Source organism: Sarcophilus harrisii, chromosome 5 (genome assembly GCF_902635505.1).
Source record: "Sarcophilus harrisii chromosome 5, mSarHar1.11, whole genome shotgun sequence".
NCBI lineage: Eukaryota > Metazoa > Chordata > Mammalia > Dasyuromorphia > Dasyuridae > Sarcophilus > Sarcophilus harrisii.
Window position 1 is genome coordinate 265,863,401 of NC_045430.1, and position 25,718 is coordinate 265,889,118.

The 25,718-nt window shown below is 36.6% G+C and overlaps 1 protein-coding gene across 11 annotated transcripts in view; it reads left to right on the forward strand.

Moving 5' to 3' along the window:
- Positions 1 to 25,718, forward strand: part of RBMS3 (RNA binding motif single stranded interacting protein 3) — a 1,441,154-nt gene that overhangs the window by 1,149,690 nt on the left and 265,746 nt on the right. For all 11 annotated transcript variants that reach the window (XM_031938176.1, XM_031938175.1, XM_031938179.1 and 8 more), the window contains one exon: positions 9,438 to 9,595. In XM_031938176.1, the coding sequence (XP_031794036.1) occupies positions 9,438 to 9,595 (158 nt within the window). The remainder of the gene's footprint in view (positions 1 to 9,437; positions 9,596 to 25,718) is intronic.

The window sequence follows — 25,718 nt, forward strand, 5'->3', positions numbered from 1 at the left end:
TTTTTGTTTGTTTCTCCTGGTTAGCATTTAAAGCCCTTTCTCAACCTGAATCCAAATGACCTTTTCAGGCATTTTCCATATTATTCTCAATCCTGCATTTGGCAGTCCAGATAAACTGGGTCTCTTTCTGTTCCTCACATTCAAAATTCCATCTCTCATCTTTGTGCATTTGTCAAGGTTATATATGACCTGCTCCCATCCAAATCTATATAATATATTCCTTTTGATCATACTTTCTTGAAACCTCAAGTTTGGGTGCTACCTCTTACAGAAAGTCTTCCATAAAATCCCTAGATGCTCTTATGAACTTCAACTTCTTTATCTGGAAAACGAGGAGGCCAGAGTAAGATTTAGATAAGAAAGGCCCTGTAGATATTATTTAGTTCAGTCCTCTAATTTTATAGATGAGGAAAATACAGAGGGGTGATGGTGACTCCGATTCTATAATCAATATTTCAATATATTTTAAACAAAGCATTTCTCTACAAAATTACATTTATCTATGATGTTTCCCTTTTACAAATGATTATCTGCATGGCATTTAGATGGATACTATATTGCTCACGGGATTTTGAGATGTCCTGATTTTGTTTTTTAGTTCAGTTTGTAGCTTTATCAAGACATCCCTCATTTGTCTTGGGTTCAAAACTTAACTACACAAATATAGGATAGGGTGATGGCCATTGCTAGATATACTCTCCTCGTCCTGTCTAATGTTTTTCACATAGAAAAAGATCTAAGGATTTTAGAGAATGATAAAAAACCAATATGGAGGCAGCTAGGGGACACACAATATACAAAGAACCAGGCTTGAAGTCAGGATGGCTGATCTTTCTGATTTCAAACCCAGTCTCAGACACTAGATGTTTGAACTCTGAACAAGTCACTGAATCTTATTTGTCTCAGTTTCTTCATCTGTAAAATGAGCAGGAAAAAGAAATGGCAAATCCCTCTAGTATTTTTGCCAAGAAAACCCCAAATGGGGTCATGAAGAGTCAGGCACTACTAAAATGACCGAATAAATCACTGATTCAATAATGTAATATTTCAGCCAAATAAATAAAAGCTTTTGCAATCTTGGACTACTTTAAAATGGGATCCAGATTAAGGAAATTGGATTCCCACTCTTCTGAGCACTATCAAAATCACATTTGCAAAGACTGGTACAGGATAACCAAGAGGACCCTGACATATAAAGATTGCATGAGGAAGTTGGGGGTGTGTTTTAGCTCAAAGGAGGGAAAACTTAGGGCCATTTGCAGCCCTCTACAAATATATGAGGGGCTATTTATGCAAGAAAGATGGCACTTGTTCTATTGGATCCCAGCAGTCAGAGTCATGAACAATGGATTTAAATTACACAGATGAAGAGATTTGTATTTTATCTTGGGAAAATATTCCTAAGAATTCAAACTATCCCAAAGTGTGTTAACTCAAAAATTATCCCAATATGGGTTATCCTAAAGTAGAGTGGGTTGCCTACAACAACAGTGAGTTTTCCCCCATTAGAGGTCTCCAACTAAGCAAAGATGTAAAAAAGACTCTGGTTATGGCACCAGTTGGATGGGCTACCCTCTCTTGATCCCATATTGTTCTAAGAAGTTTTGGTTGATTTTGTGCCTTTGGTTTAACAAGAAGGGAGAGAATGAGATCAAATGGTATAAATGATTCCTAAGGTTCTTCTGGTCACATATTGACAATATAACAATTTCAATAGATTTGATGACATTGGGGAAAAGAAGCAATTTTCTTTGACTTATCTGGGGAAATTTTGTCACTGGTCAGGACCCATATCTCAACTTTGCTTCTGCTCGAATCTCAGCAGGCAGCTGAATGTTAGAGTTTATGTCCCCCCAAACTACCCTCAATTCTAGTCTATGAGAAAATGCATTGATTTTGTTTTACAATATTGAGTAGTTCTCTATAGTTCTGTTCCCTGTTCTAATTGTGTTACCTTCAGGGCATTGAATGAAGCTCTATCAATACATGTGATAGCACAATAGATGACAATGAAACTATAGAGATCTCAATATTGTAAAATGTTAATTTAGCATTTTCTCACAGGAAAACTCAACACTTCAGGGCTGATAACTGGGGATACTGAGGTCGAGTCCATGAAGTGAGCATGGAGGGAGAAGCCAAGGCAATCCCGGAATGCAATTTTACCGCTTATCCAAGGAAAACAGGTAATTCCAATTAATTAAGACATCCAGACTTGAGTATGTTACTTAGTCATTTTTTTTATACTCATCTCATGTGAAAATAAAAATCGGGGTATCTGGAACACATTCATTCTCAGTCCAACTCATGGGAGGCTTTTGTTTAGTATCTGTTATTCAGCCTTTACCATGGAAGCAAAGGACCTGGGCACACTTGATTATCCCAATCATATGTCATTTCTCTGAGCATGTAACCTCCTTCTTGACCCATTTTAATGAATTTATTGTTATTACCAATCTCTATGTAAAATCCTCTATTTTAAATTATATTCATCAAGTACTTATTTATAAGCAAAGCATCATGATTGGCTCTAGGAACATAAAACAAGAGGGAAAAAAAATGCTTGGCCTCAAGAAGCTTCCATTCTAATGCACTTTGCAATTTGCATCTTCTCACATACTGTTCAGCTTGTGCCTACCTATGTTGGAAGAGATAGTCAAGCTGTCCTGATCCCATCATCACAGGTTTACTCTAGATAGAGAAAAGCATCATCCCTTCTACAATACGAAGGGGAATTGGGAAGATGATATTCATGATCCCGCTGCATGGCGACATCAAAGAGAAAACCCAAAGAAAAAAGTAGCACAGATTAGTGAAGAATTAGGCAAGAACACATATCATTTCCCAGAAGCTAATAGAAGCACCCTTAACTTGCTGATTTCCTCTGCTCTTTAGAAAGAATTCTCAAGGAGTCAGCATTTACTTGACCTTGGGAGGTTGGGTCAGAGACCTTAGGGGACATCAAATGATCTGTTTTCCTCAGTATAAACATTCATAACCTTGGTTTGGAGGACATAAGTGAACATTTGTTTTTTCTTTATACAAAGTGGCGGTTCTTTCTGCCCCACCCCCCAATATGGTCAAAGCCAGAGAGTCAGGGAGGTACAGTGGAAAGAATGAGCAGACTTTGGTGTGTATCCCAACTCAGTTCTCCAACTTGGGGCAAGTTAATTTTTATCCCACCTTGAGCTTCAGTTTTCTCACTTGCAAAATGAAGGGGGGAGGCATTGTTCCATTGATATTAAAGGTCCTTCCTAGTTTTCAATCTACAATTCTATTTCATCAATACAGGGAGCTCTAGAATGCCAATTCCCACCTTCAACTGATACAGGTGGACAACTCTCCTTTCCTTTAGAATCTTCCTTTCTGGAGTCAATGGGATAAGTGCCTTGTTTAGAGTTATACAGTTAATATGTGTACAAACCAGATCTTCCTAACTCTAAAGCCGCCACCCCAAGCCAATCTGCCTCTGCTTCCCAAAGAAACATTTTTTAAAAATCATCAATTGTATTTTCTTTTGAATTGTTACTACTTTTGTATGTCATGACATCACCTCCCTGAAGTCATAGTCATCTTTGAGAACAAAGGATGATCAATAAGAACAATCAGAATAACAAATTGTTTTCTGGACATTAGTCAAGTTCAGTAGCTATCAACTAGAATATATCGAAAGAGATATTAAGAAACAAAGGCACCTTCATAAGAGCCAAAATACCTGTCTGTACCTTTGCTTCTTGCAAGGAAAAAAGATAAAGGCTTTGCTTTGTTTGATTCTTCTGGTAATCAAAATTAACCACTCAATTGAAAAATAAATAACTAGACTTTTCTCTCCACTGCTCATTTTTCCCAGAAAGCATTCAGGAAGCATGATGGGACACATAGAACACTGATCTTGAAATCATAGAATCTAGGTTCATACAATTTTAGATTCTTAGAGTAGTAAGAGAATTTAGATAACTCCCCTTATAATCCTCTGAGATGAAGAAGTAGAAGCCAGAAGAATTCTCTTATAAGCACCATGGCCAAGATTATACATGAAAACAGCAGATTCTGCTACTCATCACTTGTGTGACCTTGGGTAAGCAGTTCAGCTCAGAGGCTCAGTGCTAAACTAAAGACATTAAATCAGTGGCTCTTAACCTTACTCATGACATGACATCTTTGGCAATCTTTGGAAGCCCAGAAACACTTTCTCAAAATATATATTTTTTAAAATATATAATGGAAGGAAACACAAAATTTAACTTAAAAGTTAATGGAAATAAAGATTTCCATTATTTTTTTTCCAACCAAGTTCAAGGACCCCTTAAAATCTGGAGGATGTGGACTTTAGGTTAAAGAACACTAGATGATATAGGTCCTTTCCTACACTTGAAATGTTGTGATTCTACAAGTAACTGACTAGATGATCTTTGAAAAGCAGGCTCTAGAGGTCTCTGGTTGTGCTTTGCACTGAGGTGGGTCAATCATTAAGAATCCAAAATGGTCAGAATCCAAAAGGCAGACTTGTTCCAACAACTAAAGAGAACCTAAACAGAAAACAGAACCTTGATGGGGACTTTCAGACAAGAATGTGTGGGCTTTGTTTTTACTGGAAAAAATGAGTGGAACACCAAAAAAAAATGTTTTTCTTTCTTTGCTAGGAATCTTGTAGGATCAAAGGGCTGCTTGTATTTGCTTCGGTCAATAGGTTAATCATGAAGAATCCTTCCTCCATTCCCTCATATTCCCCTTTTGAATCTAAGACTATTCAGCACTAATAACTTAGTGTCTCAGATGTTAATTATTTTGCCTTTCAGATATAAGTGCTTTCAACTAATTTTCTGCTCTTGAAATATTGAGTACAGTGGAAACCTCTTTCCAGGATCAGGCCATCTAGCTTAGCCCTAGCTTATTTCATCCAACAGCAATTATACACATCTATAAAATATTTCATCTATATTGTTTCCAATTTCAAATAGATGAAGTACCTAAGCCTTCCTTAAGACTTTACTTTTCTATTCAGCTGGAAATGTCTTGAAGCTCTTTAAAATAAGTAAAAAGCCAGGGCATGATTATAGATGTTATATATAGAAAGAGAAGGAAAGAGAAATACGAGAGGGGGGCTATAAAAGAGAGGTGGGGAGGAGGAGAGAACGAGGGAAAGATGGTTGTGCATATTAATGAATAAAAATTTTAAAAACTCAAGAAGAAAAAACTGTTCTTTAAAATAAGTATATATATGATCTTTTGATCAAATGAGAATGTATGTAAAATGCTTTGTAAACTTTAGTCATATAATTTATTATTTAATATATAAATATTGTAAATATATTCCATCTTTAACATATTTATAGGAAATATAAGGTTTATAGCTTATATAAATGATACTTTTCATTTGTTATTTTAAATATTTCTTGAAATGTTTAAAATAGCCTTCATTTTCATCTACAACAAGGCTCAGCATTTTAAAAACTTTTTTGTCTCCCGAGGTGTTAATTGGGTTAAATCAGCAGTAAGAAGAAACTAGACCACCCCAAAAGTGAAGAAATAGAGAGAAAGGGCTATCCAGTGACCTGGTCCCATTTTGAATGGGGAAAAATTCCCCAAATACACAGTGAAACTCTTGTGAGCCTGAATTTCACCAGTTCAATGGTATATTTTGATGTTCTGTAGCATATTCATCCATTCATTAAAATTGAGATTTACTATTATGTGCAAGGTCTTTCATGATTTGTTTTTCATTCTAGAAAAAGAACTAAGTGTCACCAGACAGGCAAAATCTATAGATTTTTCTCGCCTCTCTCTAGGCTTCCATTTGACCTTGAATTATAGGACTTCAAGTGAAACAGAGAGCAACAAAATGGTAAAGATTCTTAAATGGATCTTGGGGCCTGTGTTCCAGTTCTAGATCCACCCCTAGAAAAGTTGTTTTCATGTATAAGCTTATCCATGGCCCTTATAAAAGAATTCTAGTCTCTATGTCTTCATTTCAGAGACTTGCAACGGAAGTTATCTAAATTCCCTTACTGCTCTGAGAATCCAAAATTGTACAAAAATGTAAATCCAAGAGCAATGGTAAACAGCACCATCCCCCTCAAGAAAAATTGGACAGATTGTCAACTGACTGAGATTTGGCTATAACAAGAAAATTTCAGAAAATGAGAAAGAAAATGGTTATAAAAGGGAAAAAATAAAATTTGAGCTTATTTTGAAGAAAGCAATATAGAAGCTTTTGAGTACCTAATCCAATAAGCATTTATTAAAAATCCACATTGTGCAAGATTCTTTGTCAGATGTTGGGTATACAAAGACAAAATTGTAAAAGTCCCTTCCCTCTAGGAGGTTGTTTTCTACTAGGCGATACATCATCGAGGAATAAGTATTTATTAACTATCCCAGGCACTGTCTTAGGTTCTAGTGATACAAAGAAAGTGGAAAAAATATTCCTTTTTTTTCAGATACTTTATATTCTAATAGGAAAGGCAACATACTCACAGAAGATCATAGAATTGCATTCAGTATTAGAAATCCAGACCCAGAAGCTGTTTCATAAATCATCTACTTAAATTCTTTCATTTACAAATGAACTAAGGCTCAGGAAAGTTATTACCTATGCCCACATGGGGAGTCTATACCAAGCATAGGATTTGAACTCAAATTTTTTTCTATTGTATAATTATATGTATATAAAATATATAAGTATATAAATATACTCAGGGCAGCTAGGTGGCACAGTGGATAGAGCATGAGTCCTGAATTCAGGAGGACCTGAGTTCAAATCTGATCTCAGACACTTAACACTTTCTAGCTGTTGTGATCCTGGGCAAGTCACTTAACCCCAATTGCCTCAGCAAAAAAAAAAAAAAAAATATATATATATATATATATATATATATATACATATATATATATGTGTGTATGTGTATGTACATATATGTATAAATATACATATATATGTAAGTACAGTTTATTTTCAAGTGCATGAGAATTATATATGTACACATACATATATTTCGGTTTCATAGCTTAAAACTAAGATTCTTGGGACACTTTATTGTATAGCTAATAAATATACTTTAACTTTTATTAAAGAGTAAAGATAACTTATGTATCTCTCTTTTGTGTGTGTGGGAGTGTATTTAAAATGCAATATTCCATAGTTGTCAACATACATAATTTGAATTCCAGGACCAAGTCTGCCTTTTGAATAGCAGGATTTCATGACAAATAGCACTGTGGAATGGCCACTCTTATCAATGCGGAAGAGCTGCTATATGCTTTTAGGGACTTTGATTCACAGATGAAGTTATCATGAATGAAAGATCATTTCCTTGAGACTTGGGACTCTCTAGAGAACATGTTAATGGCACTTACTTTTATTTTTAAGCACATTTATTTTAATAGATTTTATTGATTTTATTGTTTTTTATCACTTATGTTCCCCCTGCATCCCTTTCTCCTTTCTTCCTTAGCCCTTATAAAAAAAGATTTTTGAAAAAAAGAGGCTATAGCATTTATTATTTATTACACTATATTCTTTCATGCAGAGATTATTAGGAATTCTGGAAATTGGAAGACTAGCCCTTGTTCTTTAGGGGACAATGACAGAATTCTAGCAACACATTCTAACAGAAAGAGCCCTTGTCTATTCTAAATGCTAATGAGTTGGTGGTGTCAGGCAAGTAACAGGCAAGTCTGTTCCTCAGTTTGCCAGTCTATCAAGTGGGAATGATAACACCTGTCTTATTTAATTTGCTGTTACATGGATATAATGAAACATACTGGGAAGCCCTTTGTGCTTCCTCTGGATGATATAAGAATACCAAAGAAACAATTACATCATCTGTCAGCTGTCCCTCATCCTTTTCCCATGACCAAATTTTGGTTTTAACTCTTACTTCTCTGTGATGACAATTTTCCCTCCCATTCCCATCAATAATTTTTCAATCCATATTGTTATTGCTTATAATGTGACTTACTCGATACCATTGTCTGGCCCATGTAAAATGGATAAGAAGTGATGAATAAAAATACAGACTGATACTCGAGATTTATATAGCTTTAGATTTAAATGATTTTTAGCTTTTTTGCTTTGTTCTACATACTGCATCCTGGGGGAAAACATTGTGTCTGTTTAAGAAAGACTATTTCTCTCTATGTTCTTTTGTCAAAATGAAGTCTCTTCTGTCTCAGTGGCAAATCTTTTCATAACTCACTTCCTCAATAGCTATTGTCATTGTTTTAAAGGTTCAAATTAACTCTATTAGTTATACTTTCAATCCTTACTTATTGATTTTTCATTACTGTTAAGTTCCATGGTGTTAACTTAATTGTGAACCAGGACTTGAGTTATGGACTGAACCTTGAAAGAAATTTCTATTTAGGGAATGGCATAAGTTTGAACAAGTCAGTCAAGGGTCCTGGATCTGGACCTGAAGTCCCTTCAAGGGTATCTTATGCCACATCCTAATTTTATATATGAGGAAACTGAGAGGCTCAATGAGATGAAATGATTTACCATAGTCAAAAAGCTATCATGGCAGATCTCTAATATTGACCCATGCCTTCTAACTTTATACCAACATTTTTTCTAATGTAAAAATTTGAACTCAAAGGAGGGAAAGGGAGAAATGGAAGAGAATGCTGTCAAGGAAGACCAAAAGAAAAAGTAATGCTTTTGATCAGGAAAGGCCAGTTAATGGGATTCAGTTTGTCACATTGTAAACAATAACTCATTATAAATGGGGAAATTGTGCAGGAAAAATAGAGAAAATTGTCATTAAAAAAAAGTAAGAGTTAAAACCAAAATGATTTGGTCATGAAGAAAGGATGAGGGACCAATGGTGGATGACCTGATTATTTCTTTGGTGTTTATATATCATCCAGAGAAAGCATGGAGGGCTTCCCATTATGCTGAAATATACTTATCCTGGCACATAAGCATACCTTGGGTAAACTTAGAGATAAGAGTCCCACAGATGAAATATAATGGGTAATCTTTCTTGTTAGAGGGAATAGCCACTCCTAGGTCTTTTGGATTATTTTAGAATGAAGGCTGGACTGATGGTATTGTCCCAAAAAAGGATGGCTGTGGTGATTTAGGAGGAAAATAGTTTCAGTTGAGTGGTAAAGACAGGATTCAGAATTCTTGACTTAATCTGAAGGGCAAACTAGGGTGCCTCACCCTTCAGCAATTCTTTTGTATTTATTCTGTGACTCTTGGATTTGAACCCCCCAGGAGAATGTAAGCCCTATAAAGGAAGGAACTGTTTCATTTTTGTTGTGGTACCACCAGTACTTAACATAATACTATTTAATAAAAAAAAAGATGTTGAATTTAATTGACTTGCATTTCAGGAGTCCTGGGAGTTTTATTTTATCATTAAGTTCCCCCTAAGTAGACACTGAAATGTGTAATATAATTGTCTCTGTTCTTTTGTTTTGTTTTGTTTTAGCAACAAGAACAAGACCCCACAAATCTATACATCTCCAATTTGCCCATTTCCATGGACGAGCAGGAATTGGAGAACATGCTGAAACCCTTCGGCCATGTCATTTCCACCAGAATATTAAGAGACGCCAATGGAGTCAGCAGAGGTGTCGGATTTGCCAGGTGAAATTCTTGCTCCAATTATTCAGTTCTTTCCTTCTTTATTCCCTTCAGTGTGCATTCTGTTCCCCATCTCAGAGACTCAGAGCTCTGACATCTGTAGAGTTGAAAGGGGCTTTCAGCCTCTCGCATGGGTGTTTCTGTCTTTGATCCGATGAATGGCACCATGAACATATATCTATTCCATTGACTAGCTTGTGTTTGGATGGCATGCACGTGTGGGCAAAATCCTAGATATTTATGCTATTTACCCCTCCTCCCATTGTCTCTGCCTGCCTTTGTTTCAGCAAGCTTAGATCCTGCCAGGCTGTGACATAGATAATAAATGCCCAGTATCCAACAGCAAAATAACCCACATGGTGAATAAAGTCCTCAAAGGGTTTCACATAGATTTCCAAAGAAAGGAAGGTAAATTTCCCAGGAGGAAGGCGAGAGAGAAGGAGGTCTATGTAGAGAAACTTAAATTGTTGGGAAGCCCCAAGGATTCCAGAGTCTTCCGAGAAGGTCAGGAGAGTATTTGCATTTGAGAGGCCGAGACTATTTGGTTTTTGATGTTTTAGGCAGAGCAGAGGAAACGCTGATAGCATTTGTGTCATTGATGGGGAAGGAGGGTTACTTTTCATTTTAACTTTGAGAAAATGTTTACAAAAGGGGGTCACAGGAAGGAATGCAGTTAAAATGATTGCCCCTGCTGTGCTTTCATGAAGATAAAAATAGGAAAGGCTGAAAAGAGGGAAAGAAATGGAGCTGGGAAGAAAAGGTAAGACAGTGATTTTAGGGTTTGGGCTGTGATCAGTTCACATTTTCCTGGGCCTCCAGCTAGCAAAACTGATCCTCCTGTTTCCCTGATATTTATGATTCAGTCAGATATTTCAAAGGAAAAAAAAAAGATTTTTTCCTTATGACTTTCCCTGGAATTCATCCCTATCCATCTCAATGGTTTTATGCTCCTCTGCCTATGTTCTGTTGTGCCCTATTAAACCCTCATCCTAGAATCCTTCTTTTCCTGTTGTTTTCTTCTTTTTGTCCTCCAGAAATCTGGATCCCTGCAGCATACATTCCATCCCAGACAACATTTTCAGGAGGAGAGTTTCTCCTCATATCTCTAAACTGGGAGGATAAGTTGGTACACCCCTCCACTCCATCTTTCTGTTGCAGTCCATACTCTGCGAACTCTTCCCATGAGATTTATTCTAGCTTTGTCACCCAGCCTAAGCCCTTCTATCACCCCCCGGGTTATTTTCACTTCTTTCTCATTAGTTTTTTGTCAGCCTTCCTCTTTACATCACCTCTAGGCCCCATGCTTGGAACTTCCCAAAGGAATATCTATGTTTTCTCCCAAAATCCCAGCTTCTTCAAGCCCTATATTTACCCAGTGACTGAAACATGCATTTGATGTTTCCATGGCCGGTGGGTAGCACAGTGGATAAAGTACCCAACCTGGAGTCAGGAAGATTTATTTTTCTGAATTAAAATCTGATCTCAGACATTTACTAGCTGTGTGACCCTGAGCAAGTCACTTAACCCTGTTTGCCTCAGTTTCCTCCTCTGTAAAAATAAGCTGGAGAAGAAAATGGCAAACCAGTCTGGAATCTCTGTCAAGAAAATCCTAAATATGGGTCATGAAGACTTGGAAACAACTGAAAAAAAGATGTCTCGATTATTAATAATTATATGTCACTGCCATCATCTTGAAATGTGAAATTGCTTCTCTGAAAGTCATCTTTGTGATCTTCCATCAGTCATCTTTCTTCATCATTCCTCCTAAACCCATTCTTCATGATTATCACAATCCCTAGTCCAAGGACACTTAATACTTTTTTTTGCCCATAGGCCCCTTTGGGCAGGAGTGTGATGAAGCCATTGAACTTCTGTTCAGAATAATATTTTAAATGCATAAAATAAAATACTCAGAATTACAAAGAAAACAATTTACATAAAATATCTATTGTTAAAAAAAATAAAAACTATGTTTACAGACTTCAGGTTAAGAACTTCCCTAGTCTTTCTATTTTCCTGCTCTATCCTCACTTGCCCTACTTTACTTTACTTCCCTTGATTTTACATTTCATTGTTTTAATGCTATACTGTTCTTTACCCAGGAATCCTTTAGCAGCCAAGTCCCTAGAGCACTGGATCTAAAGTTAGAGAAACAAGGTCAAATCTTGTTTAAGACACATAGCTGTGTGAGTCTAGGGAAGAAATTTATCTCCCTTGCCTTAGTTTCCTCATCAATTAAATGAACAAAAGCTCCTATTTCCTAGGGTTGCTCAAAGAATGAAATGAAATATTTGTAAAATACTTGACAAAGCACTAAAGTCTAAAGTGCTAAATAAATATTATTAATCATCATTATTATTATTATTCCCTTATCCTACATACTATAATAGTTTTAGAGCTAGAGGAGAACTCAGAGTTCATCTACTCTAATCTCTTCATTTTACTGATAAGCCAGCCAAAATTCAGAGAGGTTGATTGACTTACTCAGGCTTATGTAGCTCATAGGTATAAAGGGCAGGATTTTAAACTTGGGTCTTCCCAACTCCAAATGAATCATTTGACACATTATTTCATGCTGCTTTTCATCTACAGAATTAAATTATGAGTGCGATTGCTGATCTACTGGTAGTGATTTCTAAAATGAGATGGTCAAAAATGGCAGAGAAGCCACAGTGTTGTAGAATGCCAAATATTGAACTGCTTTTCTAAGAGAAAAGAGGGTTATCTATACACTGTAAGTCAAGGAGTTTTACATCAAATCTCTGGTCTAAAAACATGACCAAGAATCAAAATGATTAGAAAATATATATATTTTTTAAAAGATCATTTGTATTTGGAATGAAGGAGGAGGAGAGTTTGGGAAGCTGTGATCAGAAAGATTGAACCCTAGTACATATAAAGTGAAAAATGGTGTCTGATAAATCTTGTTTCATTTTTTGATATAGCCATTAATCACTCAGTCACTCAAGAAGCATTTACTTTTTGTTTATTCCATTTTATTATATTTCTTTTTTATCTTTCAACACGAAAAGCAAAAACCCAACTAATCATAGGAACGCTATATATACTTTGATTTCAGCAAAGCTCTGGTGTTACTATTGGGTACAGGATAGAATAATGTGTCTTGTAATATAATTAGGTGGATTTAAAACAAGTTTAAGGATTGGACTTAAAGACTCTTCATTAATGGATCAATGTCAGCTTAAGAGGGCATCTCCACTGGAGTCCTTCAGGCAGCTGTTCTCCGCTCTTTGCCATATAGCATTTTTATCAGAGACTGGAATAAAGATATCAATGATATGCTCATCCAATGTGCAATTGACATGAAGTGCTAACATATTGGGTGACAGAATCAGGAAAAGATGATGAGGTTTTAGATTTCTTTCATGCCATCAGTGAGGCTTCGAATGCAAGAAAACAGAATATCGATATCAAAGAAGTCTTCCAATCTACACCTGTGCCTACTGAGTGCGGTTCACCACATAACATTTTCACACTATTTGTTGTTTGCTTGCATTTTATTTTATTTCTCTTTTTTTTTCCTGTCTGATTTCTTGTGCAGCAAGATAATTGTATAAATATGTATCCACATATTGGATTTAACATATATTTCTACCATGTTCAACATATATTAGATTACTTGCTATCTAGGAGAGAGGATGGGGAGAGGGGGAATTGGAACATAAGGTTTTGCAAGGTTAATGTTGAAAAATTATCCATGCCTATGTTTTGAAATAAAAAGCTTTAATTGGAAAAAAAAGAAGTATTCTAGCTGTTCACTTATTCAGAGATGGTATGCTCCTATGGAGCAGGATCTGGTGTTTCCCACCTTTCTCTGGTTGAAGGGAGGTATGATATTAGTTGGTAATTAATTCCTTGTTAGAATTATGGTAGGCCATAACCTTGTTAGAATTATGAAGTCATAGGCTCTTTAGTTTAATAAAAAAATAGGTAAATACTTAGTAATTAATACCTTCTCTTTAAGTTTACTTTCTATCTTCTTTGTGTATATTTCATATGCTACTATGTCTCAACATATTGTCTCCTCCAGTAAAATGTAAGCTCTGTGAGGTCAGGGACTCTCAATTCTTTCTTTGTATCCCTGGTATTTAGCAATAGTATTGCTTAATAAAATCTTTTTGGTGATTGGTTAATTCGGATGTTTATGACTGAGTCAAATAGAGGTGGTATCCTTAAGATTTGGAAGGGACCTGGAAGATGGTCTATTCTAACTCCTTTTAGAACTGAGATAACAAAGAACCAAGAAATGGGAATGCCTTGTCCAAACACCTGCAGGTAGTCCCCAACAGGCTAGGTATTCTGGGAGGAAGAACAACAAGAAGTGAGGTCATTCCCTCAACATTATCATCCTTACACATCATTTTTCCTCCTGGAAAGCCAGCATACCTTCAGTTCTGCTCAAAGGATTTCTTGGTTTGGCTGGAGCAGCAAACTCATAACTGTCAGCTCGATTGCTGTCCATAGCCTCATTTATGAGTGTTCAGAGCTCTGAGCTCTTGGTAACTGGCTCAATATGCATCATTTTTACAATTGGCCATTTTCAAACTTTTCCAACAATGTGATTCTCATTTCTGGTCCCTGGGTCTCAATCCCAAATCAAGGTGGATAGGTGGGAGAGAATCCTCATTATTGTGTTATTTGGAAGCAACAGTGCATCCTTTTCCATAGTAACCTCTTATAAGCAACAGAGGGGTTCTCATTTTATTTTGAAAATGCCCTACTTCAAAGCATCATTGATCTTTATGCTAGGAAGGCCCATGGGCTGCTCAATTAAAGGCCTTTGAAACCTCCAGAAGCATCTAAAAAGCACTCGCAATTAGGAACATCCTTTTATTCATTTTTTTAACTATTCTTTTACACTCTTATAACTTAAAACAACTTTGTAAGATTCACCCCCTAGGCGACATTTTACAGCCAGGTCATAAACCTTTGAAAATACAAGTTTATGATGGAAATGCTGACAGTCTTACTCTCATCTACAACTGTGAGCATTTGTGGCAGGCACCAGCAGAATATCTTACCTGTGAGCCTGGAGATCGCAACATAAATCAGCCCCAGCCTGGGGAGAAATTTTTGGTGTATTTGTGTTATCCACTTTCTTTTCACAGAAACATGAGATTAGTTGTCCAACCCCCCCCCCAAAAAAAAAGAAAAGCGAAGGAAGGAAAACAGAGGGAGGGAAGGGTAGAGGAAGAGAGGAAGGAAGGAAAGAAAGGAGGAAGGGAGGAAGAAAGAAAGAAAAAAGGAAGGAAGGAAAAGAGAGAAAGAAAGAAAGGTCATATTAAAGGGATATTATGGGACATCTGGCAGATAATGATTGAAAGGAGGGAGGATAGGAGGGAGAAAGTTCATAGTGAAATCACCTTCAGCATCATGGAGGACTGACACAATGGAAAACAATAAGTTCCTTGGCTTCTGAGAACCCAGATCCCGCAAATACTTTGCATTTTCCAGGTTTCTTTTTAAAATTTAATTTGATTTTACACTTTAGTCAGCTTTCATGATGTGAGAGACAAGGGATTTCCCTGGTGAATGAGAATGTTTCTTAAGTAAATTATATATTTATCCTTTCCTTCCTCTAAGAAAAGAAGGGAGACTCTAATGGAAGCCACTTTATATAAATATAACTTACAAACAGATATGAATGATGAGATTTTTTTTCCCTTCTCTCCTGGTATTTTCCAATTATAGGCAAACATTTAAACCTAGATATTACAAAGAAGCTATCAACAAACACCAAAGGAAAGAGTTCCCTCTCCTAACATTTATCTGGACCAATAAAAATCACAGGTCCAATCCCTGTTCTGAAGGACCTTAATCACTTAGTGATTTGGAAGAGGCCGCATGGTTCAGGGGGATGGCATTGGCTTTTGGAGTAATTTTGAACTATGTTCAAATACTGCCCCTGTTATTTACTATCTATAAGATTTAGAAAAAATTACAACCTCTCTGGGATTTTATTTTCTTATCAGTAAAACGCTGGGGTTAAATTGGTTGACCTTGAAGGGCTCTTCTAATTTTAACTGCATGCTCCTTTTGTCCAAGATAGGTTTGGGCCTGTGCTTTCACTGCAATGCCCAGATGTGGAAACTCCTTTAACCAAAACAGGTCAGAATTTTCTGGTCAATGTATCTTCTTAGAAAGTTGCCTAGAATCCTAAGATTGAGGGACTTGCTTAAGTGTGCAACTTAAGGTTGCACACTAAGGCAAGAGGTTCAACAACAGATATTGTCTTCACGTTACAGATGAAGAAATTGAGGCTCTAACAGATTAAATGGTAGTATAGCTATTGCCAGAGGCAGTATATGAACTTAGATCTCCCAGATTTCAAGTTTGGTATTCTATCTACTGTGTCACACTTCACCTCAAGTGAAAGGGAACTGTATTTGAGTCCTTTTATTGACTTTAAAGTTTCCCCCAGCCTTCACAGTAAGTATAAATAATTTTAAAATACTGCCTTCTATATTTCTTCTTCTAGGACTCCGTCTCACTTCCTTTTTCTTCTCTTATCCATTTTTTTAAACGTTTCATTACGCACTCATTCCTTTTCCTGTCTCTCCAGTAGGAAAGTATAGATATATGATCCAGTTTTTTTAGATAAAAGCATGGGTATGTTTCGATTTCTTTCTCTGCCCACTTACAGAGGAAGAACTGGGGAGCCAACCTCCCCATCATACACCTTATTGAAACCAGGAAGAATTGGAGATCCCAGCTCATCTTGAAGCAGTGCTAACTCACTTCTACTTTCTGGTACAGTGTGGGCAGCCTTACTTCAGTACCAATGTTCATAGGATAAAAAGAAGGGAAAGCCGTCAAAATTGAGCAATCTTAATGCTAGGTATCTAGGACTCAAAGAGCAGAGTTCCATTCACAACTCTACCTAATTCCCGATAGGAGATATGGTTTCTCACTAGGGTCTTCACATCAGGGCTTAATATGATTCCTTCAAAAAAAGTACACAGTGTACTATTTATTTCCTTTACCTACTACTCATCTATAGTTTAAAGCCTTAGAGAGCTTCCTGGGGATGCTAGGAAGTTCACTTGATCATGGATAAATACATGAAAGAAGTTATTCACTTTCCTCCGAAAAGGAAACTGAGGCTGAGAGAAATTTGTGTATCCAAAGTCTCACAAATAGCAGTAGAACCTAGATTTGAAATCTGTTTCAGATTCCTTCCCCAATACCACCCTGCAAATTGTCAGTGGTCATAGAAGGCAAATAGTAGAGACAAGATTTGAACCCAAATCTTTTTTTTTTTTACTTCAAGTCTGGCATTTTATATACTCTTTCATGGTGCTTCTGTCTTATATTAACTAGATAACAAGGAATATTAAAATCATTCGTCAACATAAAGGAAAGGAATAGAAAAAAACACAGAAAACAAAGGCATTTGATTTATTTGCTTCTTATTTTTCAAATTTATAATTATTTTTCATTTATAATTTCTTCAATTTGTATAGATAATATCATCTTATTTTTGAATGTGAATTGTTGAAGCGAATTTTATTAGTAACTTTAAAAATTTCTTTGTCATCACTGTTGACCTCTGAGTTGTTCTTTCCAGGAACCAAAATGTTTGTCACTTATGAAAGCTCAAAATGGCTCACGTTTATATATGATGCTTAAATATTGCAAAACTGCAAAGATTTCCCAATGCTGCAAGCCTATAATTTGCTGCAATAAGTGAATAAGATGGATTTATTTTTAATATATATATATATTTTTTTATTGAGTCCTTTACCAGATGACTGTAAACACAGAGGTCATTGACAGGGAAGGTGCCGTCAGGCTGGCTCATCAATGACACTCGTGACTGAACACCTTCTCTCCATCTGTGCAGTAAATTAGATTCCGCATTAGGACATTGTTGGGCCGGGCTCTCCTCTGACATCATTGGCTGGGAACCTGGTTCCTTCTTCTTCTCTCTCTCCCCCCATTTCTAGCACAGATTGTAAAAGTCATAACAATTCCTTTCTTCCATGGCATTGCTTGGCACCGAAAAGCAAGGGTTCCCAAACACAGAGTCGGGAGACAATGTAAAGTTTATATTTATATATAAACAGCAGAGCCAGCAGAAGGCATTGAAATATCCCAGCCTAATTAATGAATTGTTGGGAAGCCTGATCCGCCTGTCACGCCAAGCTGTTGCAGGGGCCGCAGGGGGATTCAGGTACCACCACAGAAGAATGGGTCTGGTTGTAGTTATTCTACAGCCCATCTGAAAAGCCATGTAAAGGGGCCTTTGTTCAGCTGCTTTTTCAGACTCATTCGACAAGGCTGGTGTCGATTTCAAGTGAGGCGTGTGCCAGATTACAGATAGCTGGCACTGGCATCAGAGAGCTGTTAATTGTGGAACTCAAGAAGAAAATGGGCACATTCTTTCCAACCCAGCGATTCAAAGTAAGGGCTCTCTCTCCCCAGACCTCTGGGACTTCCACTCCTCTCCTCTCTCCATTGAAAATGGCACCAATGAGCCACTTTCAAGCTTCTCACACCTAGCAGCTCCTATGGGGCAGCTTTTACCAGGACAGCTCAAGTTTGCTAAAATGTTCCTCATGTATCAAAATGGAATTGTTACCACTGTGCGGTGCTGTATAGCAGGGTTTGACGCCCAGAGCCTCTGGCTACAGGAAAGAGACTTTTATTGCATTGATTCTCTCAGAGACAGACAAAGGCTCACTACAGATATTTGCTTAGATCTGGAGAGGCTGCCTTTGCATGCCCCAAAGAGCCTCATTTCACTTGATTCAATGCTCAAACACTGATAGCAAAAGTTAACCTTAAGTATCACCCAATAAAAAGCACTAGAGCAATTCAGTGCATGACGAAATATGGCAGACGGTGAGAATCAGCTCAACTGGAGATCCTCCTTCTTCTCTTGGTCAATTCTAAGATCTACTGCATTGCACATTTTGGACCTGTAGAATATGAATAGACATCCACACACATGTGTGTACATGTACAGAGAGTTTGTTTCCCATTCTCTCACAAAAAAAATTGTTTTGTATCAATTTAAGACAAATCCAAGGAATTTGATTTCTAGGGCTCCAGCAGGCTTTAGATTCTTAACTGCCTCTTATCTTGATGAGCACCCAGAGAGAAATGAAACAGAGGAAAGAGCACTGGGGCATAGTCTTATCAAACTGTGTCTCTCCTGGAATAAAAATTCCATAAAGCAACATCTGTAGTAATTAAATGCATACATTCCTGCTCCAATTCATAGCTCTGCTAGCAAAGAAGATTATTTTCCCTAAGTGACAGCAGATATGGCTTCTTGTGGGAACAGAGGGAGCAAGAACAGATTTGCATTGTTTCTAGGAATGATTAGGACTCTTGCTGTGAATAATGTAGGATGGCTCTCTAGTGATGTGAGACCACCCTGGAAAGGAGACTTTATAAGATTCTGGCTAAAGCAAAATAACTCCCGTTTTTCTTTCTCCATACATTTCAGAAAGTCATAGATTCTTAAAGTAGAAATGGATTGTAGATGCCTTCTAGTAGCTTGTATATCAACAGGAGTCTCTTTATACATGTCTTACTAGTGGCCATCTGGTCTCTCCTTGGAGACTTCCATTGAAAGCGATAGGAATCTTCCATCTTTATTTGGCATTTAAATCTCTTTATGCCTGCCCCTTCCAGCCCTCATGGTCTTTTTAATCTTCCCTTCACTCAACACAGCCCAAATTCCAGATATATCGGCTAGCCTATGCATGTAACTCTCTCCCTTCTCCATATTCTTGTTTAAAAATTCTTCCTTTAATGACAGTTATACAAGATAAGGGTTTTCATTTTCCTCAGTGATTTTAATGCATTTATATATATTTAAATGTGTATTTAGAGGCCCTTAAAATTTTTGAAATGCATTGTGGCATATGATGTAAGCTTCTGGTCTAAGTCTAATTTCTTCCTAAATGCTTTTCAGTGTTTCAAGTAGCTCTGATTAGAGTCCTTATTATGCCAATAGGTTGTGTTTGTGATTTTCTATTGCTTCTAAATTCTATTTATAGTTTCTTTCACTGCTTACAATTTTAGTTTTTTAACTAGCACAAAAATATTTTAACCCAGGATCTACTATTGATGGAACAATTTCAATTTTTTTCATGATCATCCTTTCTTTCTCAAGATACTCACCAACCATCCCCATAAAAACAAATTTTAGAATGTTTTTAGGAATTGGAATCAAGTTCACTGGGCTATGTTTCACAGACTCCTTTAGGAAATTGACTTTCTCCAATTTTAACACAACTTTCCCCTTCTCTATGATCTTATAAAATCACTGCCACTGGATCAACAATCTCATCAGGTTGACCTTTGGTGTGTTGGCTTGGATACAGTGAGCACATCTAGACACTCTTCCACTGTCATACTACTGACCTTGGGTTGTAGCTTAATATTAGCAATTTTCTTCTGTCCTCTCCAAAGCAGGATTGAATACCCCTTTCTTCTGTTTCTCATTAATTATCATAATCCCTTTCACCCTGAGAAACTGTTCTTTATCATATTTTACTCTCCTTCTTCCCCAATATAGCACAAAAAGGAAAGACATAAAAAACCAAGTCTTTTGTTATTGATCTTAACTTTCCTTGCTAGCCTCAGCTCATTCTCAGCTTTAGCGTTGCCAACATTATGTTGATAAGACCACACACACACACAGCCCTTTGGCACCAACATCCATCAACTGTATATGCTTCCCCATATTTGTACTTTTTTCACTCCCAAATCCAAAGTGGGTAATGAATTTCCTATAGTTATGTGTTCTCTTTAGTCAAGTCCCCCCCTCCTCCTTGTAAGATTTTTTTTTCTCTTTGTAGCATTTTTGAATACTTCCTATGACCCCCAAGCTAACTTCCTCATTAGAATTTTAGTCCATGAAAGATGAGTTCTACTAAAGATGAGTGCATCAGAATGTGTGGATTTTCTCCCTCCTTTATCACAAATTCTGTTAAAATTACACTTCCCCCACTCAAGATCCCCATGATTTTTGTCCCCAATATTTAGTTCCTCCTCATTGGTAAAAATAAGACCTAGGGTAGAAAATCCTATTAACCCTTTAAAGGATAGAATGATCATTTAGACAAGTCCAGAAATTATTTTACATATGACATGCAGACACTCATACAATTGGGGGGATGGGGAGACAGAGAGAGACAGAAACAGAAACATAGAGAGGCAGAGACAGAAACAAAAACAGAGGGAAGGAAGGAGGAAGGGAGGAATGGCGAGAAGGAGGGAGGGAGAGAGAGAAAAGAGAAAGAGAAGAGAGAGGCGAGGAGGGAAGGAGAGAGAGAGAAAGAGAGGAAGGAAAGGAGGAAGGGAGATTGCTCACACATAGGTCCACATAACTGAAATCTCTCATCCCTCCTATCTCATGGATCCGTATTAAGTTTGCGATCATTCCTCTTAAATTCCTAATCTGGTTCCTTCTTTTTATACAGCAAACATTTATGAAATCTTATTTTTCTGACATTAAACTCATTCTCTTCAGTAACTTTACAGCCCAATCTATATGGTCTTCTTATCAATCCTCATACATGACATTTCGTTTTCCTGCTGTTGACTCAGCCATTGAATTCTCATGCTTGGGGATTCCCTTGTTCCTCTTAGAAGCTGTAGTTTCCTGCAAGACTTGACTCAGACACTGAATTCTACATTTAGCCTTTCTTGATCTCTGCAAGTAGTAGCAACATATATGCCCATCACCTTGTGTGTATTCCTGATACGTAAGGAAACTTAGTCTTATCTTTGAACCCTTAACACCTAGCACAGTGAGACACAATAGGGTTTTTCTTGATTGACCAACAATGTTGCTTTGCTCTCTGTCTCCACTGATCTTAACCCAAATTATCTATTTTCTCTCTCCCCTATGTTTCATGAATGTCCTCAAATGACTAAATCTTTAAAAAAAATAGAACTTCCATTGATATAATTTGTTTTTACATCACCTAAATTCCTACTCCCAATCTACCTCCATAGCCTTTCCTCTCAGAAAGTCAGACCCCTTTATGAAAAAACCAAAAGAGAGAAATGAAAGCAGCCATACCTTGTTAATATATGATGATCTTTCCTTTCTATTTGTTTCTCTTGAGAAGTATACATTTTCAGAGTTGTATTTTTTCATAGGTTCTACCCTATACCACCAAGACTCAACAATGCTTATCAGGCCAAATTTGCCTCCTTTGCACAAACATTTCTTGTTGACCTTGCTCATCACCTTTCCCTTGTGAATGTGTATAATGGGATATTAGCTGTTATCATTGTGACAGGGTTGATGGGACCTACATGATTCTACAGGATTAGAGACCTCTACAGTGTGAGGAGGCGGCTAATTCAGAGGCAAAGTCCAGAGAATTAGGCATGGAGTCAGATTGGGAACCACTGACCTAAGTAATTCCTCAAATGGGAATTCTGATCAGGAACTCACCAGTTGGAGGAGAAGAGATAAATTCACTTACCAGCATTCAGTTATTAGTGAGGATTAATGCTCTTTTGGTTGAGACATCAGAGATCTACACAGTCCAGTTGGGAAACCCTTTGAGGGCATGATAGATCTGTGGCCCAGACTAAGGAGAAAGCTAGAAATTCATTAATTCTTGCAAAAGATCATGTTTCTAGCTGTATCTTTGTTAAAAACTGTTCGAAAAAGAACACTTTCTCCTGAGGAGAATGGTAGCAATGAAAGCAGCAAGTGGTGAGAGCTTAACAGTGATCCAGCTTTGATGGAAGTAAGAAACCATGTAACACTGAGCTGTGTGTAGACCAGAGAAAGAAAGAATTCATGCAGATCTGCAAAAGCATTTCAGAATAGTCCTTGGAAAGGAAAGCAAATGAAATTGTCTTTCAAGTTGGGAGCTAACAGAATATCCATAGTAGCAGCAGAGGTCTTGGACCATGCCATGTGGTAGTCATTTGTGGGGACTAGAATTGAGGATCACAAATTGGTGATGTTGAAGACAAAGCTGGATATTACTCTTCCCTATTACTGTGGATCACATTGATTGTTTATATCTGAAGGGGAGAGGGGGCAATATTCTAGCAGTGACTTCTAAGGTATTTATTCATCTGGGGAGACTTAAACATGGAATCACAAAGTTTGAAAGAACAATAGAGGACCCAGGAGAGGCAGAGGCTCATGAGAAGAATGGATTATTAGAACATCTAGCAATTTATATTTTTCATATGCTAGGGGAGGAGGAGTTAGTGGTATAACCCCATGGTCATGCAAAATAGATCCCTGGAAAAAACTGGGGTCCACAAGAAAGGTGTTTTTTTTTCCTCTTGTCTATGGCCTAAGTTACAAGACTAATCTATATTCCTTGTGGATAAGAAATTTATTCTTTATTCCACACTCTCTTAATTTAATATTTGTAAAGAAACTGAAGATCAGATAGAGAAAATTAAAGACAAGCTAAATTCCTAGATTCTCAGGAAAAAGGACTGAATGATAGCATTAGCCAAAGAGTATGATCATTGAGAAGCCTCCAAAAGCACAATGTTTGAGGTCTTGTTTTGTGGACTTGTGAGATGGTAGGTTTTATTCCTGGTTGCCTACTTGAATTTCATCTCCTATACAGTTTTAGCTGGCACTCTTGTTATTCTCATTCTATCCATTGATATTGTTCTTTCCAGTAGCCAGTTTGTTGCATTACACACAGGCAGTTTCCTCATTCCCCATCTTTATAGAATTTTGAAATTATATATGAGAAAGCAAAACTGATTCTCTAAAAAATAAATCTCCAACTAAACTGAATATTATTCATTTTTAATATTTTTTTCTTTTCACAATGAATTACATTTACTCATAAGGTCATTATTATGATTCTCGGGCAGGTCTAGTGCCCAAGATAAAGGAGTAGCCATATACAATTACTGTCAGATTTGTCTCATACATTTTCTATCAGAAATGATGATTTGAAATTTGCATTGATGCAAAAAGATATATTTATAGAGGATAGTCCACTATGACATAAATCTTAAAAATAGATTAAACTACTCAATGCAAAAAAAGAAAATAGCTTCAATTCCTCCAAGTAAACACATTCCTAATTGAATCTTCAGTGAATAACTATTTCTCAAAACTAATAATTTAAGATTAATCTAATTAAACTAAATAATTAATTTAGGATTAACTTTAAACTTCATTTTTTATTTTTCCATTTTTAATAATAGCATTTTATTTGTAAAATGTATGCAAGGATAGTTTTCAATATCCACTCTTGGAAAATCTTGTGTTCCAAAATTTTCTCCTTCCATTCTCTCTCCCCTAGATTGCAAGTAATTCAATATAGGTTAAACATGTACAAATCTTCTAAACATATTTCCACAATTATCATGCTGCACAAGAAAACTAGATCAAAAAGGGAAAAAAGGAGAGTAAAAGCAAGCAAACAACAACAAAAAAGGTGAAAATCCTATGTTGTGATCCACATTCAATCACCATAGTCCTTCCTGTGGATGCAGATGGCTCTCTCCATCACAGATCTACTGGAATTGGCCTGAAAATCTTTTCATTATTGAAAAGAGCCAAATGCATCACAGTTGATCATCACATAATCTTGTTGTTGCCATATTCAGTGTTTTCTTGGTTTTACTCGCTTCACTTAGCATCAATTCACATAAGTCTCTTCAGGCCTTTCTGAAATCATTCTGCTGAATATTTCTTATAAAACAATAATATTCCATAACATTCGTACACCATAACTTATTCAGACACTCTACAACTGATGGGCATCCACTTAGTTTCCACTTCCTCAGCCCTACAAAGAGGACTGCCACAAGCATTTTTGTACATATGGGTCCTTTCCCCCTTTTTATGATCTGTTTAGGATAGAGGCCCAGGGGAGACACTGGGTATGAGACCAAAGGGTATGTATAGTTTGATAGCCCTTTGGGCAGACTTCCAAATTGCTCTCCAGAATGGTTGAATCAGTTCATAACTCCACCAAAAAATATATTAGTGTTCCAGTTTTCTTAATCCCCTCCAGCATTCATCACTATCTTTTCCTGTCATCTTAGTCAAACTGAAAGGTGTGAAGTGATACTCAGTTATCTTAATTTGCATTTCTAATACAATTCTAATCAATAATGATTTGGAGAATTTTATATGATTAGAAATAATTTTAATTTCTCCATTTGAAAATTATCTGTTTATATCCTTTGACCATTTATCAATTAATGAATGCCTTTGTTAAATCTAAACTTCTTAGAATGGTATTCAAGGGCTTTTACAACCTTATCCCTATTTGTCTTTCGTTACCTATTTTGTACTATATCTAGAAAAAAAAAAAAAACCTTTGTTTTGGCCAAATTATACTACTCATCTTTACATCAGCTCCTCTCTAGATTCTGCTTATACCCAAGGGTATTCTGGTAAGTGCTTAATAGCAAGTCTCCGAAAAAAAAGCATGTACAAACCACATACTTTTAAGTCTAATTTACATTATTGACATTTTCTCTGTTACTTTGTCTGGAAATTAAAAAAAAAAAAAAAACACTAATTCAAGTCCTGATTTGAAGTGGCTGCCAATTTCTAAATACTCATACTTAAAATGTAATGGTCCCAGCACACCCAAACCTTTACATCTTTCTAGGATACCCTCAGTTTCCACAAAATCACTTCCATATATCACTCACCCACCATATGCAATAGACACCAGAAGGCAGGGTGATACAATGACTAAAAACAAGGGAATATAGTATAGTCTAAAATCCTAGATTTGGAGTCAGATGAGACCTTGTTTTAAATTCTGTCTTTGACAGCTGCATGAGTTTAAATCCTATCTCAGTACTACATAGTTGTGTGACCCTGAATTAAGTGACCTAACCTCTGTATACCTCAGTGTTCTCCACTGTAAAATGGGCATACTCAAAGCATCTACCTTACACAACTGTTCTGAGGATCAAATGAGATGATATTTGCAAAGCACTTAGCACGGTGTCTGGCACATAGTAAATGTTCTTTTCCCCTTCCTATGTAAAATTCTTGAGGGCTTTTTTTTTTTATGGGTCAAGATTGTATCTGGATAATTGTAATGGTTTTATTCATGAGAATGTTCTGGCTCCATTGTACTTTACTTAATGAATTTTAAAGACACTATGTCTTTCC